Source organism: Branchiostoma lanceolatum, chromosome 13, assembly GCF_035083965.1.
Source record: "Branchiostoma lanceolatum isolate klBraLanc5 chromosome 13, klBraLanc5.hap2, whole genome shotgun sequence".
Lineage (NCBI taxonomy): Eukaryota > Metazoa > Chordata > Leptocardii > Amphioxiformes > Branchiostomatidae > Branchiostoma > Branchiostoma lanceolatum.
The window spans coordinates 2,589,777-2,605,852 of record NC_089734.1 but is presented as its reverse complement, the minus strand read 5'-3'; the positions used below and the strand labels follow the sequence as shown (position 1 = coordinate 2,605,852).

Here is a 16,076-nt window from a genome sequence, read left to right as displayed (position 1 = left end):
GTGCACTGTGCCTTTCCCAAGGGCACAACATTGGTGGCATGTCAGGGGGATTCAAGCTCAGAACTGGGATGGCTATCAACCCCTGTCTGTAAAAATACAGTATTGTATTTTACAACCCGTGACAACCCCTCACAACCTGTCTGTAAAAATACAATATTGTATACCCTGCTACTGAAAGACCAAGAAAACTTGCAGAGCTATGTGCCACTAGGCACTACAAGGGTCTGAACGAACGCAAATGTCTGAGACCCAAGGAAATACATGTAAATTGATATGGCCTGGATTGTCTTAGAAATGGAACTGTATTTCAGCAGAAACTAGACACTCGACAGAAATGACAAACTGATCAAGACCTTGCCGCATCGAGAGATTGAAAGTCTTAAGCAGCTCTCTTTATAACGCTTGAGATAATGGGTTCAACCTTCTTAAGGCTTTGCGTTCCCCCTGTCCAACACGAGAGGTGGAAAAGCTCTGACCTTTTCAGTAATCCTCCCAGCTGTTTGACAGTAGATTTGAACACCAGGTTAGATTGCCCTGCCCTGGTGGTGGGTATGAATTGTTTGATTGTACAGTGTTAAGGGCTGACGTTAGGGATAACATTGTGAAAGAACCCATATGAAACCAAGTGCGCTGAAGCTTTAAATAACGCCAGGAGTTTGACATGTATCGCTGTTTAAGTTAACACATATAAGACGGGATAGATGTCAAGTGCGTAGTTACTGTAGCAAAGTTCTAATTTCAAGCCACAATGACCTTCAAACCGATTTGGGACTTATGCTTGCTTTACAGTAACGCTAGCTAGGTAAAACTATACATTTTTGGAAAGCTGAGATCTTGCACAATGTGAATAAAACAAAAACAAGATTATACCAGGACTGGATGAAGACATTCCAACCATGGTTTCTGGAAATGTTTACTCTGAAAGGTCGACACAATATCGACCATTGTCCAGTGGGTATTAATTGTTTGGTTGAACAGTGTTAAGGTCTGCATGGAGTCCTGTGTACAGGGAAGCTTCAGGTATTAAACCTCAGTCTATACGTCAAGCCGTGGCAAAGCTGTGTTTCACTACCAACTAATAGAAACTTGTGGCATCAAACTTTGACTTGACTTGACTTGTGGTGTAATGGCGGGGTACTGAGCACCATTCACACACCCATCCCTGTCCCTGGTGCTGAACAACATTCACACATACACACCCATCCCTGTCCCTGGTGCTGAACAACATTCACACATACACACACATCCCTGTCCCTGGTGCTGAACAACATTCACTCACACACACACACACAGCCCTGTCCCTGGTGTTGAACAACATTCGCACACCCAACCCTGTCCCTGGTACTGAACAACATTCACACACACATCCCTGTCCCTGGTGCTGAACAACATTCACACACACACACACACATCCCTGTCCCTGGTGCTGAACAGCATTCACACACACACACACATCCCTGTCCCTGGTACTGAGCAACATTCCCACGCCCATCCCTGTCCCTGGTGCTGAACAACATTCACACACACACACACATCCATCCCTGTCCCTGGTACTGAACAACATTCACACACACCCATCCCTGTCCCTGGTGCTGAACAACATTCGCACATCCATCCCTGTCCCTGGTGCTGAACAGCATTCACACACACACACACACACATCCGTGTCCCTGGTGCTGAACAACATTCACACACACACACACATCCCTGTCCCTGGTGCTGAACAACATTCACACACACACACACATCCCTGTCCCTGGTGCTGAACAACATTCACACACACACACACATCCCTGTCCCTGGTGCTGAACAATATTCACACACTCATCTCTGTCCCTTGTGCTGAACAAACATTCACACATCCATCCCTGGTGCTGAACACTTTTTGATGTTGTAGGGGCATTGGGCTGTTATCCATGGTGTCTAGGGCACGGTATAGAAGGGCAGATCCCATCCCTCTCCTTCCACCGCCTTTTACCTCCCTAACCGAAGTCAGGGGCCCATATTTACACCTGGGTGGATTGAGGAAAGTGTCTTTCCCAAGGGCACAACATCGGTGGCACGTCTGACTTTTTCTGCCTAACTCTTGTCACCCGCAGACGCCCCTCCCTGAACAGGAGGGACCCAAGCAGAGCACGTGTGCCACAATAGAACTGATGAGCTCCAGAGAGATGGCGTACCAGATGACTCTGTACGACTGGGAACTCTTCAACTGTGTCCATGAAGTAAGTCTGTTTATATAAACTGTATTGTATGTGATTCATGTCAAAGCCTGTAAAGCTGTTTGCACAATTACAGTTGAAAATACATCCAATCATGTATTAGTATAGAGCCATTGTCTACCAAAGCCAAAGGTGCCAACATGACAAAGTAGCGTAAAAAATCATCAAATTATCTGAAAACCAAAAGAACTGTTTGGAACTGGACCACGCTTTACACAATTGTATGACCGTCTTCACGTTTCATTAAAAACCTCTAACATGCTAACTTCTGAACACCTTTTCACTTTGTCAGACTGATGTTTTACAGACTAAAGAATAAATGTAGAATAATTATCAGTTACGATGATGAATTTTCAAATCTGTTTTTTTCTCCTCTCACAGAACGAACTCATCTACCACATTTTCGGGCGTCACAAGTTCGGGAAGATTACGTCGAACCTTGACCTTTTGCTGCGCCGTTTCAACGAGGTCCAGTTCTGGGTGGTGGCGGAGATGTGCCTTACGCCGCAGGTCGGCAAGCGGGTGCAGCTGCTCAGGAAGTTCATCAAGATAGCTGCATAGTAAGTGCGGCTATGTAGGAGCGCGACCTAGTGATTTGTGTGCAAAGTGCATGTGTCGAAGGCAAGTTGGTGCACCTGCTCAGGAAGTTCATCAAGATAGCTGCATAGTAAGTACAGGAGAGCCACCTGGTGATTTGTGTGCAAAGTGCAAGAGGCAGTTGAGTTGGACAGGTGGATAGTTGCATAGTGCAGCTATTCAGGAAATTCATCAAGAAGATAGCTGCGTAGTAAGCATGGTTGTGTGTAAGAGAGCCACCTAGTGATTTGTGTGCAAAGTGCAAGAGTTGGACAGGTGGATAGTTGCATTAGCCAGCAAGCGAAAATATTGAGCTATAGCTAGAGGCACCCAGGCTACTAAACGAACTGGTAGTTATAAGCAAATTTGTGGTCTAAATTGTGGTCTATTTCTTTTCGATGATGTTGAAGTAAATGTTTCTGTCCTGTCATGTCTGTTTTTCTAACACTTCTTGTCTTTTCTGTGCTCCACAGCTGTAAGGAGTACCAAAACCTGAATGCTTTCTTCGCCATTATCATGGGTCTGGGGAACATCGCAGTCAGCCGGCTCTCGCAGACATGGGAGGTGCGAAAACAAACTTTCTTCATGAGTTGAAATACTTAAACATACTTTGCATCTCTGTTTTTGTTTTTTTTTCAAATATCTTTCAGAGGTTGTCAAGTTTACTTCACCTACTAGACAGTCTATTTCTATATTTATTGGTTTGGCTGTTCAGCACACACAGCCAGGGCTGCCCAACTAGCCTGTTGCTATTACAAAAGGGCTTGCCCTGCTGATAAAGACTGGACACTACAATGGAATTTTGACATGGACAGCAATACGAGCTATAACATTGTCTTAGGTTGGGGCATTGTCTTACTATAGGTTTATGACTATTTGCTGTTCTCCAATGTTTCACATGTTTCTCTTTTTGAATCAATGACCATTTGCAGTCCAACAAATAGCATTGATCTCAAAAGTGTATTGTCTTATTTTTCCAGAGACTACCCAATAAGTTCAAGAGAATGTTTGCAGAGTTTGAAAGCTTCATGGTAAGTTTTACAAAGTCTGACAATTCAAAAACTTTTTGCAATGGTTAACCTTTGACAATCTTCAAACATAATTTTATAAAATGTCATGATTGTATTTTTTATCTTTAATTTTTGTTAACAGGATCCGTCCAGAAACCACCGTGTGTACAGACTAGCAATGAGCAAACTACAGCCGCCTATCATTCCGTTTATACCACTACTGATGAAAGGTGAGTACATCTATGTAATCACTTATGTTATACATTGCATAATGAAATACTATTATAGCACACTATAGGCTTAAGCCTGAAGCGTCAAACCTCTGCACGTAAAAGAACCCAACACGCTTATCAAGAAGAGTAGGGGTGACCCGGTGTGCTTGGCCAAAAACGTGAGCCGTAGCCAAGCTGCATTGCACTACCACTAGCTACTTGAAAAAGCATCACGCTTCACCTCAAATGAGGATGACTGCTTTACCTTTTTTTAGTACATAGAAGAGCCATCTAGTGATTCGTGTGCTAAGTACAACTAGTGATATCGCTTTCGTGATGGTTTCATCTGGTTGATAAATCACTGGATGGTAATGTTTTTTGAGTTTCAATGTTTTGCTTATCCAAATCGACATAAAGAAAGTCCTTGAAATGTTGAGCTGCTTAGAATTAATGAATCTACTAAACACAATATTTACCTTCCAGATATGACTTTCACCCATGAAGGCAATAAGACGTACTATGACGGTCTTGTCAACTTTGAAAAAATGGTGAGTTTGACAGCAAATTGAAAAATTTGTTGCAGTTTTATCAGGTTTTACGTTTTATATTTCATCATTTCATGCTTTGTTCTTGCTAAGATGTGATTTTGCTTTAGTCACAGTTAAATTTTAAACTGTTGCAATTAGTAGAACTTAAATATGTAATTTCATTTTTCCAGCACATGATCTCTTCTACTATAAGGACCATCAGACAATGTGGCAGTGAACCTTTCAGTAAGTAGAATTGACTTAGACTATTATTAAAAGTTAGTAAAGTCTAACCAATCATGCAAATGAAATCTTACATACATTGCTCACTGTTCTGTGTTACATTTGTCACTCCAACTAATTCATTTATGGTGAGTGGGGCTTTGAATGGCTGTTGTTTCAAATGTGATAATTGCTTGTCACCTTTTGTAAGCATTATTGATTTATGAAGCAGCATTGTAAAAAAAATGAAAAGACAATAGAGAAAGTGATATATCCCACTGGGGGAAGTGATAAAACATGGAATGTTGGAGACAGTGAGGCAATAAAATATAGCAAGCAAAAGTCTAGGAAAAGAACAGCATTAAATTGCTGGGAGGAAAACTTGACTGTGACTGTACGTTCACTCTCTAAAACTGTGTGGAACTTACATTAAAATTAATCTATTAGGTTGTTTCTTCATTGTTAAGCCTTGGTGGCTTGTTCAGTGCTAGTGACAAGGCACTACATTTTGTCTTAAAATTCAAAAGCCGACTTACAGATCAAATAGGTGCACCCTTAACACCACTGTCACATGGCGTTACACGAGACTTGGAGGATCGAGTGTTCCCAATCAATGTCATTCAAGATGGTTGTCTTGAAATAATTATTGCTTAATCAACTATAACGTCATGTGCAAACAAAGAACAGGATTCATTAGAAAAACATTTAAGCCACCAAATGGCTGTGTTGGCGCCCCTCGGTTCAAAAGATAACTCCTGATTTGTCCTCGGATTGTTTTCAGGACAAGTGCACACAAGGACAGGGTCTAGTAGTAGGGACAGGGTTTGAATCAGAGTTTCCCAGTCTTCCTAGCAGTGTAATGAAGTGCTAGAAAGGTGAACATCTGTCAGGACTTGTTTTGAAAGGTTGCCATCTGGATGTTTTATGCGTTTTTGTCAAATTTCTTTGTGCAGCTCTGTGTTTTAATTGATTTTTAACAGCAGCAAAATAGAGGAGCAAGGGCAAGCAAATACCTGGCTTGAGCACTTACATGTAGGTATTACAAATAACCTTGGTGCTTGTTTGTATATAAATGTAGCAGTTCTCGGCATATCCAAGGTTGTCACGTACATGTCATCATGGCACTAGTGGAAACGCAGCCTGTGACTTAGCCATATGGATCAAATGAATCCATGGGTGGGGGTTGGATCCCAGGGTCGGCCTCAGTCGGACATGTTTTCCAACTTTCTTGTACGTTAAATTCAAGGTTGAAGCCCGTATGTGTAAACTGACCGTTGAGTAAGCAAATCGTTAATGAGGAAAATTTTGCCTCTAATAATTCCTTTTGTTCAAAGATTGACTAAAGACTTGCCCAGCTTGCTGTATAGATCTGTTATCTGTATCTATATACTAGTAGCCGGTATAACTGCCATTAGGCGTAACACACCAGCTAGTATTCAAGGCTGGAGCCCGCATGTGGAGATTGTCTGTCAATTAGGCAAACATTTTAAGAAGAAATCTGAGCTTGGGGCTTTGATTTTTTTTTGTTCACAGATTGACCATGTATATGTAGCCTTATCAAGCTAGCTGTCTTGATGGTATTCAAGGCTGGAGCCCGCATGTGTATATTGACAGAGATTGTGGGATTAGTCTGTGTAGGAAGTGAGATAATCAGACTTACTGAAACTTAGTTGTCAACCTTGGACATTGACGCCCCTGCCCACCAGCAGTGCCTCTCAGGGTTTTTTTATAACCTTTAGCACACTGAAGTAGCCATTTGGCACCCAATTCTCTATTGGTTACAGAGTTAGGCAGCAGGGAGAAAGTTAAGCAAACGTAAATGATAAAAATTCAGAAGACGCACAGTTAGCGCCGCCATCACACAAGAAAACAATTAAACTAACATTAACAAAGATATATTGACACATAAATGGACACTTGCAGTTGCTTTTAATGCATATAGCTTCCACTTTCATTAGGGTTTTCCCTTAAGTTCTTTTTCCTTATTTGACATTTGGTACATAAATCACAATAATCCTAGCCAAAAGATGATTTTAACATCAAAAGGTATCATTTCTTTGATTTGTTAGACCATTCATCTTTATTATATGAACTGTCATCGTTTGAAAAGACTTCTTCGTGGGAAGTGAGACCACAAAGTCTTCACACCATAAATCATGCCTGTCTTTTTTCCAGATTTCGACCCCCCACCAGTCGTGAAGAACATCCAAGAGGTCAGGAACTATGTCAGGTACCGTAAGACACTTTTGGGTTTAAGTTTAATACTGTTTGTAAGACTGGTCACCTGAAAAAGAACTTGTCACAGTTGCATGGGACTGTATAGTACTTTAAACATTTGATATCATATATTAGATAATTAGATAGATGTTTGTTTGCTAGTACTGCTTTTGGCTTGGTCAGAGTGTGTATGTGTGGTATCTGTGTGTGTGTGTGTGTGAGTGAGTGTTTTTTTGTGTGTGTGCACATGCATGTGTGTGTGTGTGTGTGTCTTTCTCTTTGTGCGTTATGTGTGTGTGTGCATGCATTTGTGAATGTATGTGTGAGTGTGTGTGTGTGTGTGTGTGTGTTTGAGTGTGTGTGTGTGTGTCCGTCTGTATGTTCTGTGTGTGTGTAACGACAGAGTGTGCTAAGTAGATGGTGATAGTATGCCTGCTTTGTAACCAAATTTTTCAGATGATCTAGCACAATACAAAGGACGAGTGATTTTGAAATGTCCTTAAACTGTTTTCTCATAGTTTACTTAAGGACACAAAATAGCCTTTGTAACATGTAATTGATAATAATAAAGTCAGCTTAAACACAATAGGAAAGATGAGCGATCATTGAAATCGTGACAGCTATCCTTAAACTGTTTCTTATCTGTTAAGGACACAAAATGCTTTGACGTACAATGAGTCACAGTGAACAAATTATACACAGTTTAAGTGTAAACGTCAGCTCAAACACAATGTAAAAGATGAGCGATTTTTGAAGACATGACAGCTGTCCTTAAGCTGCTAAGGACACGAAATGGTTTGACGCAAAATGAGTCATCATAAACAAAGGATGTCTTAACCGATGAAGGTGAAAATTTCCATTTTTTCCCAATGTGTAATTATACACAGTTTAGTGCGAGCTGTTGCGTCACAAGAGTCCTTGTGGCTTTGTTTGTACGGCGTAACCGGTAAACTGCCTCAAGGCATAATACACCAACTTTGCGCTTTGGCAAGTACAAGCTGTGTCAGGCCAGACTGATAAGTTTGATCCACGCACAATGGGAAGGGACACTATTCTTTTTGATTTGATAAATGTGTTGGGTTCTTAAACGCATTTGAGGTATGCAAATGCCTGTCGTCAAACAGGGGACGTCCACATAACATCCCTAGCTTTCACCGACTGAGGAAATAGGTGTTTCCCAAGGGCACAACGTTGGGGCATGCTAGGGATTCAAACCCAGGACCGTCAGATTCTGAGTCAACCACCCTAACCACAATCAATGCCACCAATGTCATACATGGCACCCTCAACTTTCCGTACTTGTTTTTACCTGTGTGGAGTGAGGAAATACATGTACTAGGTATTTTCCAAGAGCCCAAAATTAGGACCAGCTATTAGGATTCAACCCAAAACCTTCAGATTCTGCGTCAACCACACTAATCACAAGGCCACTAAAGTCGTCCTCCCCGCCCCACATTTCGGACGCCCCAACCCCCCATTATCCCATTGTCTCACCCGCCTGTTAGAGGTTCAGCCATTTATCCAGCTATCCGTCTTAAAGCTAGGAGGTACTCTTGGTTAGTAGTATCTGAATTGATTAAGGATCCGAAATACTGTAGGTGTGAATTGAGTGAGTGAGTGAGTGAGTGAGTGTGTGTGTGTGTGTGTGTGTGTGTGTGTGTGTGTTTGTGTGTGTGTGTGTGTGTGTGTGTGTGTGTGTGTGTGTGTGTGTGTGTGTGTGTGTGTGTGTGTGTGTGTGTGTGTGTGTGTGTGTGTGTGTGTGTGTGTGTGTGTGTGTGTGTGTGTGTTTTCCAAGGGTACCACATTGAGGTTCAAACCCGGGACCCCTGGATTGTAACCACATGGCCACTACCAGTATGTAATACTTATAAGAAGAAGAACTTTATTGCGCGACAGTTGTAACTGGTACAATGTAAGGCAACTTGACCGCACAAGAGAGTAGCACCTTACCTAACTGTAACATGTAGGTGTTTCTCAAGAGCCCCAGATTGGGACCTGCCATGTATTCAAACCCACGATTCTGAGTCAACCCTCCTAACTGCAAGGCCACTAATGTCACCCCACATTTTGGACACCCAACCATCACACCTGCCCCCCTGCCTGTCCAGCACCGCCCTGGTTTATCCAACCCCCCATTATCCCATTGTCTTCCCCTCCTGTTAGAGGTTCAGCCATTTATCCAGCTATCCGTCAGCTGGGGATACTTTCCCTTTGTGTCAGCGGGGGGTGGTTAGGATGTGTAGCCTTCCGTGACTATCGGCCACTTTGTGTGTCATAACACCAGCTGCGAGCGCCATTGTTTCAAGCACAGCAAAGTCTGATATACAGTTATGTATTATTATGAAGAACTTTATTGTGCATATTTGCCTCATTGGTTTAAGTCTCAATGTGCAGGTCACACAAAGAAAAAAAGTTTACAACTGCATATGATTATATTGAGAACTATAATCTGGTGTGTAGATTCCAGTTTGTACTGATGGAAATATAAAAACAGATCTGTTATGTGACCGAAGGCTTTTCTCAGCATATTAATCAAGTTATTGACTGTTACTAGAAGTGTTAGTATGAAACTTGGTAAACTATTTGTAACTAGTTGATTGTTTACATGGAAAAAAGGCCAGAAAATGTGACGAAATTGGTGTGCACAGGCACTAACGCATCGGCCCCCTCTGTAGTCCGATTTCCGCACGGTTACACCTGTCTGTCAGAAGCCCCGCCCCCTTACCTGCCAGACAGGTGATTGTAATACCTGTTGGGACTTTCCCCGCAGGCGATGCGTCCAGCCGCTGCTGTTTACAACAATTCACCCCCACAAAGACCACGTTTCATTGTTAGACAAACACGGCTCCCAGGCCACACCAATTTAATTTCTTGGTTAACGGAACTTTTTTTTCAAAAATGCTACGAGCATATCTCTTGTAGATTTGTTTTCTGGTAATTAGTTTATAAGGTGTATATTGTAAAAATGTAATGATTTGTTTTAATATAGTGCAGCTGAAATGCTAAATTGAATAATATGTAACAGTAACTTTTTTGATATTATTCTTAGGCTGTGTGTTCTCTATCATTATGTGATTGAAACTTGTTTAATTGTTTGTATTGCGTACCCTGTAAACCACCTCATGGCGTAACACTCCAGGTTTGTACTGAACAGTACAAACTGCATATCTGGACAGATTTATTTGATGTACTCACACAGGGGTGGAACTTTACTCTTTTCGATAAGTGTGGTGGGTTCTTTAACATGCACGAGGTGTGGCTCACCTCAAACAAGGGACCTATCCGAGTTATGTCCCGAGCCGAAACTAGGTACTCATTTTCACCTGAGTCGAGTGAGGAAATTAGCTTAATGTGCCTTTCCCAAGGGAACAACATCGGAACCTATCGGGGATTCAAACTTAGGTGAGAAAATTGGTGTAAACTGCTTTTCCCAAGCGCACAATATCAGGACCTGTCAGGGATTTGGGATTTGAGTCAGCATCAGCCCTAGCCACAAGGCCACCGTGCCACAGGCATATCCGCCGAACCCGCTGAAACTATTCCCGGACACTCCCGCGCTAGACTCCAAACGACCTGTAGTGACCCCTTGCCCCGGGTGCGTTACATCAGAAGAATTAGTCACGGTTTGCTTGACATCTGCGCATTACATAATCTACTTAAGACAATATACTCCTTAGTACTTTCATCTTCTTTCTTGTCGAACTCAAGTATGTCACTTTTTCACTAGCTAGTAGGGCAATGTGGCTTCGCTACAGATGGCGTATTTAGCCAAGCTGATTTCATTATAAAGCCAAACTGTCTATAGTGACCCCTCAAGGGACTTGAAAAAAAAGTCACAGTAAACAGTTGGTCTTGTCAATGTGGTTACGCAACAGTTAGAACGTTAAAACCACATTAGCACACATAGAACAGATCAGTGAATGTTTATGGTCATCTCTCAAAGTATGAATTACTTGCAGGTGTTTAAGCCATATATATTTATGTATGTTGATATTGGCCACTGTGACTTTTCTTTTTCAAGTCCCTTGAGGGGTCACTATGGACAGTTTGCCTTTATAATGAAAGGTTATTGCAAATTCATGCCCGTAGACTAATTGTAACATGACAACAATTAATAACCATGCACAAACATAAAGTGAAACATAGATATTACATGTGATACAAGTAACGAACATACAAACTACAAAAGTAGCATACCAAGGAAACACATTGAGGAAACAGGCAGGTGACTAAGAGTTAGTGTTTGGATTTGCTTCAGTTTGAGATATAGACAAGGTCACACTTGTGCTGGTTGTATGTCAGATAATCCTGGATTAACCTTAATCTGAGTTAACCCCTCGTGTGTCAGTTGACAGAGGATTGGCGTGTGTCAGGTGTTCACGTGGGCCTGGACACACACGTGTGAGCAGTGCAGGGGGGGAGTGAGAGAGGGAAGGAGTGAGTTAAGAATTGGATGGACGAATGGATGGATGGATGGGTGTGTGGGTGGATGGACGGATGGACAGACGGATGGAGTGTGAGTGAGTGAGTGAGTGAGTGAGTGAGTGAGTATGAGTGAGTATATGAGTGAGTATATGAGTGAGTATATGAGTGAGTATATGAGTGAGTATATGAGTGAGTATATGAGTGAGTATATGAGTGAGTCCAGTCAGACTTGCAGTAGGACAGTAAAAAAATGATACCCCAACTTGTGTTGGAACAAAGTTCTAGCTCTGTACTGTGATAACTACCAACACAGATGAACTTTCACAATAACCTACTAGTATTCATGTCGCTGGACTCCTTATTTCACATGCACCTCTCTGACCACAATGTCTTTTCCCACCGCTCCAGGAGCCTGAACGTGATCGACAACCAGCGAACTCTGACCCAGCTCTCCCACAAACTGGAGCCGAGAAGATCGTAGAGCGTCGGGGAAAACTCAGCTGCAAGGGAAGATGGGCTACGGCCATGCCAGTTGTATTTATTGGTTCTCACATTTTAAAAGAATAGTGTTAAATCAAAATGTTAACTTGAGAACAGAGTCTGAGTGCTGTACCTTGATGCAAAGAGTTTCAGGGAGTGAATATACAATATTGGACGTGAAGTCAGATTCAAGTTTTTCCTCCCAGCCTTCTGTTTTCATCTTGACCGCTTGCTAAGTTTTACTTAAAATGTTCAAGAACTAAGACAACAAATATGTGTGGCCTGACGCACATTAAGTTGACTGTATGTTGTTTTAACACAGTGGCCTGCATGTATGTTACTGTGCCAAGCCTGTTAGCATGCCAGGAAATGCTGATTATCCGACTGGGCTGTCCAGAAACAAAGTCTGGGGTAGACGACTGTTTGTGTTTGTTACCACTGGTGAGATGATTGGAGCAGTGGCTAACTTTCTGGCCAACTGTAACTGGTTTTGCTCAGAATGTGGAAAGTTACAAATTGTCGAAAAATGTTGTTTGGGAGCAGTTGAGGAAAAAAGGTAACTTCCATCAACATCAATCTGCCGGGTTATATAAATCCACCACTTTGAAACACAGTGGGTTTCAGAGATCTCTAGTGCAGCACCCCCAGGTATGCATGTCAGTGCGTTATAATGGGGGGCGTTGGGTTGGATCTGTTTGGACATATCTTTTCAGGTTGGCGGAATTATGTACCCTGGTGAAATTATTTGAGTACATGTTACCAAACCAAGCAGATGTAAGGATCTGTGCAGTGTTTTAGGTGCCAGTGAAGAGTTAAAAAGTTCATATCATATATGGCCTCCGTCGGTCAGTATTGACCATGGTACACTACAAGAAAGATGTACTAAACTTTACAAAAACATGTTTAAAACACTGAGACTGAGCTGAATCCTTACATCTGCTTGGAGATTATACCACACTGACATGTTAAACATACTTTGATCAGAAAGGGAGCCTGGACAATGTGAGATTTTGTGTTTCAGAAATTGAAAAAAAGAATTCCTCCTGTGTAAAGAACTGAAAATTGAAGAAGAATATGATGGAAAACTATGTGCCATATTATAAAGACAAATATTATTTATTATTTTGTACAGATCTTAGAGTATTAATGGGATAGGGTATGATGGTGACGTTGAATTGTTTCAGTTGAAATTGTTGTGAACTTTGATGAATTCTCTCTTGGAATTGCTGTGTGGAAATGTTTATTTCATGTTGGCGTTAGCATTTTGCTCCGGTGATTGGTGTCAAATAATTTTGAGTACAAGCCGTGAAACACTTTCTAACTTTGGGATTTTCAGTATTTTGTTGGACCACAAGAATCACAAATTCAACATGCCAGAGTTTTGTAATTTTCAAGATGTACATACGGGAAGATATTTTGCAGTTTTTTTGTGACTGTTACAATTTGTAACCTCCAAGTTGAAGTTCTTAAAGTTTGTAATGTTAGTATCATCAAGGAGGTTAAATACACAATATCATAGGGGAAGTTGCCAAAGTAGCATTTCAGAGCTTCTTTGTGACTACACTCAAATCTGTACTAGAAGCACCTGGCGGTTTTAACCACTTTTTGGTGGTCGCTTACATTATTTTGCCATTGTTCCAGCCCTTTGAGATACCAGCCTTAGAAATTTAGTTGTGAAAAGTGTTGTCTTTGTGCCAAAAAAGGAATAATCTTTTATTTCTTCAACATCTTAATCCACATTCCTTCATCGAGTTCCATACAAAATTGGATTATTGGTAAGGAAATTGTTTTTGACTCTTAAAACAATGTAAAATTCGCTTTCTCTTCACTCGTATGTCAATAGTCGAAACCCTTTATTATGTACAACTATCTCCTAGACGACAGTGAAAAACTGTAAAGAGAAGAAGACACTGCTCTGGTGCTAAAATCATGTACATAAAAATGTCTTCATCAACTTTTATGTGTAAAATCGTGCTGATCAGTGTTAAGGTACTAAAAGTTATGTGGAAGGTTATTGATATAAAGAAGAAGAAAGACTTGCTGTCACTTTATACCCGCTCGTTCTTATACGATTTTGTACAGTGGCATGATAAACTTGAGCTTGTATGTGGACTTTCTTAGATTTGTAAACTTGTAAAGTTGTATCTTGCGAGTACGTGTACTTGATTATGTATTATTTATATGCTTACTGTTGGTTTGAAAATGAGGACTGCATTTGTGAATACTGAGAGTGTATGTGCCATAAAGTGTATTTGTTCTTGTACAGATATATTGCTTGTATGAAAATAAAGATAAATCGAAATGAAAACTTTGTTTGTTTGTCTGTATGTGCCTTTATTTAATCATGAATAACAAATCAGTCTCTCTTTCGAATTTCAGCGAGGTTTAGTTCTTTTTTATAATAGATGTTCTTGTAAGCCTTTGTTGGGTGGTTGTAAGTAACATTACATTGCCGTATATGCAAAGAACAAGAATCTGACTTTCTGGTGCTACTAGATTTGTTTGGAGATGTAGGGAGGGTAGAAAAAGACATTGCTTAGTCCTGCACATGACCAATTAATGCTTTTAAAATCCATCTTCAGATGCGCCAAATAACAGTTAATCAAGCAACTGGATATGATTTTGGAAACGGTCAGACGTTTCAAGTAGCATTCACTACTTTTCGTCAATGACACTGAGCAAGATTTGTCGATCAGCAGGGTTTTAAACCACGAACTACTATTGGACAAAATAACTGATATTTGGCGTATCTTACCTGGATGTCTAACCTCCATCGACGTATCTTCAGATGCATTTAATGCATATGACAGGTTGGCATAAAATGGCATACATGCTTCTGAATGTGTACTCTTCTCTTAAATACTTTTCTTTATGATTGCCCTTCAATAGAGAAAAGGGGAAAGGTGAAAATGGTTGAGCCTTCAGGTGTCAAAAGGTGTTTTCTATCGATTGTTCCCGAAGGACGGCACCAAACTTTCCCACGCCTGATGGTGAACGAAATGAAGGCTTTGTTTGGTTCGTTTCGCCCCTCGGCAAAATGGTATAAAACGAAACGTGGAAGACTAATGATTGGGAGAACGCCTGGGGGGAACCCAGTGGCCATCCTCAATTTGATACGCTCACCTATACGAGCCTCCTTCGCAGACGTCTTGGATCGGTAGTGTTTACCTTTTTACTCGTGATTTTCAACTTAGGCTAACGTTGTCAAATGTTGGGAGGGAGAGACAGTTTCGCCGCCGCGTTTAAGAACTATCTCCCGAGATTAGAGAACCTTATAACCAATGTTGAAAACTGCGAATCAGCGCTCCTCATCCCCTAAAGAATAAACGCCGACGATCCAAGAAGTCTTCGAAGGAGGCTACATTTTTGTACATCTCTGCCAATTTGATTGGACTGACAGTGCTTGTGAAAACAGTCATAGGTTAATTTCACCATCATGGTTACTTTTGTTGATAATTACATTAATTTCTTTGTTGTAGGAGCCACACATTTCGTAGTAACATGTACTCAAGTTCAAAAACCGACCAATACAAGGATACGAAAAAAGTAACATTTTATCTACAGAGATTTTTCATTAAATATCGCTTAAAGTGTATGTCAATACAAGTCTTTTGTCCAGGGTCCCAGAAATTAGATCAAAAATCATCATTTATCTGTCATTTATCAAAAGCATGATTTATCTTATGGCATACTTAGACACAACTACATCCGCTCCCAAGACATATTGAAGTCATATGACGTATGCCTTTATATGTTACAAGTTGATAATTTTACAGCAACTACGTATACAACAGGTATTTATCTATCGTAGTACCGACTAACATTGGGACGGGGTGGTAGCTTTCAGGCTAGGATTATTGTTCGGTTTGCGTCAAGGTAAACCCTTTGTTGTTACGCAGTGACATTATGATAGGTCAACAATTCTCCCACGCTCGTTACCTCCGCCGAGAAGGTTACGTTTTCGGGTGCGTCTGTCGGTACTCTCCAAGCAGAGGTTGGTGAGAAGATGGTGATCTTTTTATCATGCGCCCCGTTTTTTGTACTTTGGTGGAGAATGTCGACAGAAAACGGGGCATATGCTTAAAGAGTATCAGTCGGGTTTTGAACAGCATAACTCGAGAAGCCGTGGGTGGATCTTGATGATATTTGGTATGTTGGTAGGGCTTGGCAAAGGGGAGAAGCGGT

General features: G+C 41.2%; 1 protein-coding gene across 4 annotated transcripts in view; it reads left to right on the top strand.

Moving 5' to 3' along the window:
• Positions 1-14,199, top strand: part of LOC136446923 (rap guanine nucleotide exchange factor 4-like) — a 99,407-nt gene extending 85,208 nt beyond the window's left edge. For all 4 annotated transcript variants that reach the window (XM_066445578.1, XM_066445577.1, XM_066445576.1 and 1 more), the window contains 9 exons: positions 2,100-2,225; positions 2,604-2,782; positions 3,272-3,362; positions 3,779-3,829; positions 3,951-4,038; positions 4,504-4,568; positions 4,739-4,793; positions 6,945-6,999; positions 11,820-14,199. In XM_066445578.1, the coding sequence (XP_066301675.1) occupies positions 2,100-2,225; positions 2,604-2,782; positions 3,272-3,362; positions 3,779-3,829; positions 3,951-4,038; positions 4,504-4,568; positions 4,739-4,793; positions 6,945-6,999; positions 11,820-11,892 (783 nt within the window). In that variant the 3' untranslated portion in view covers positions 11,893-14,199. The remainder of the gene's footprint in view (positions 1-2,099; positions 2,226-2,603; positions 2,783-3,271; positions 3,363-3,778; positions 3,830-3,950; positions 4,039-4,503; positions 4,569-4,738; positions 4,794-6,944; positions 7,000-11,819) is intronic.
• The last annotated feature ends 1,877 nt before the right edge of the window (positions 14,200-16,076 follow it).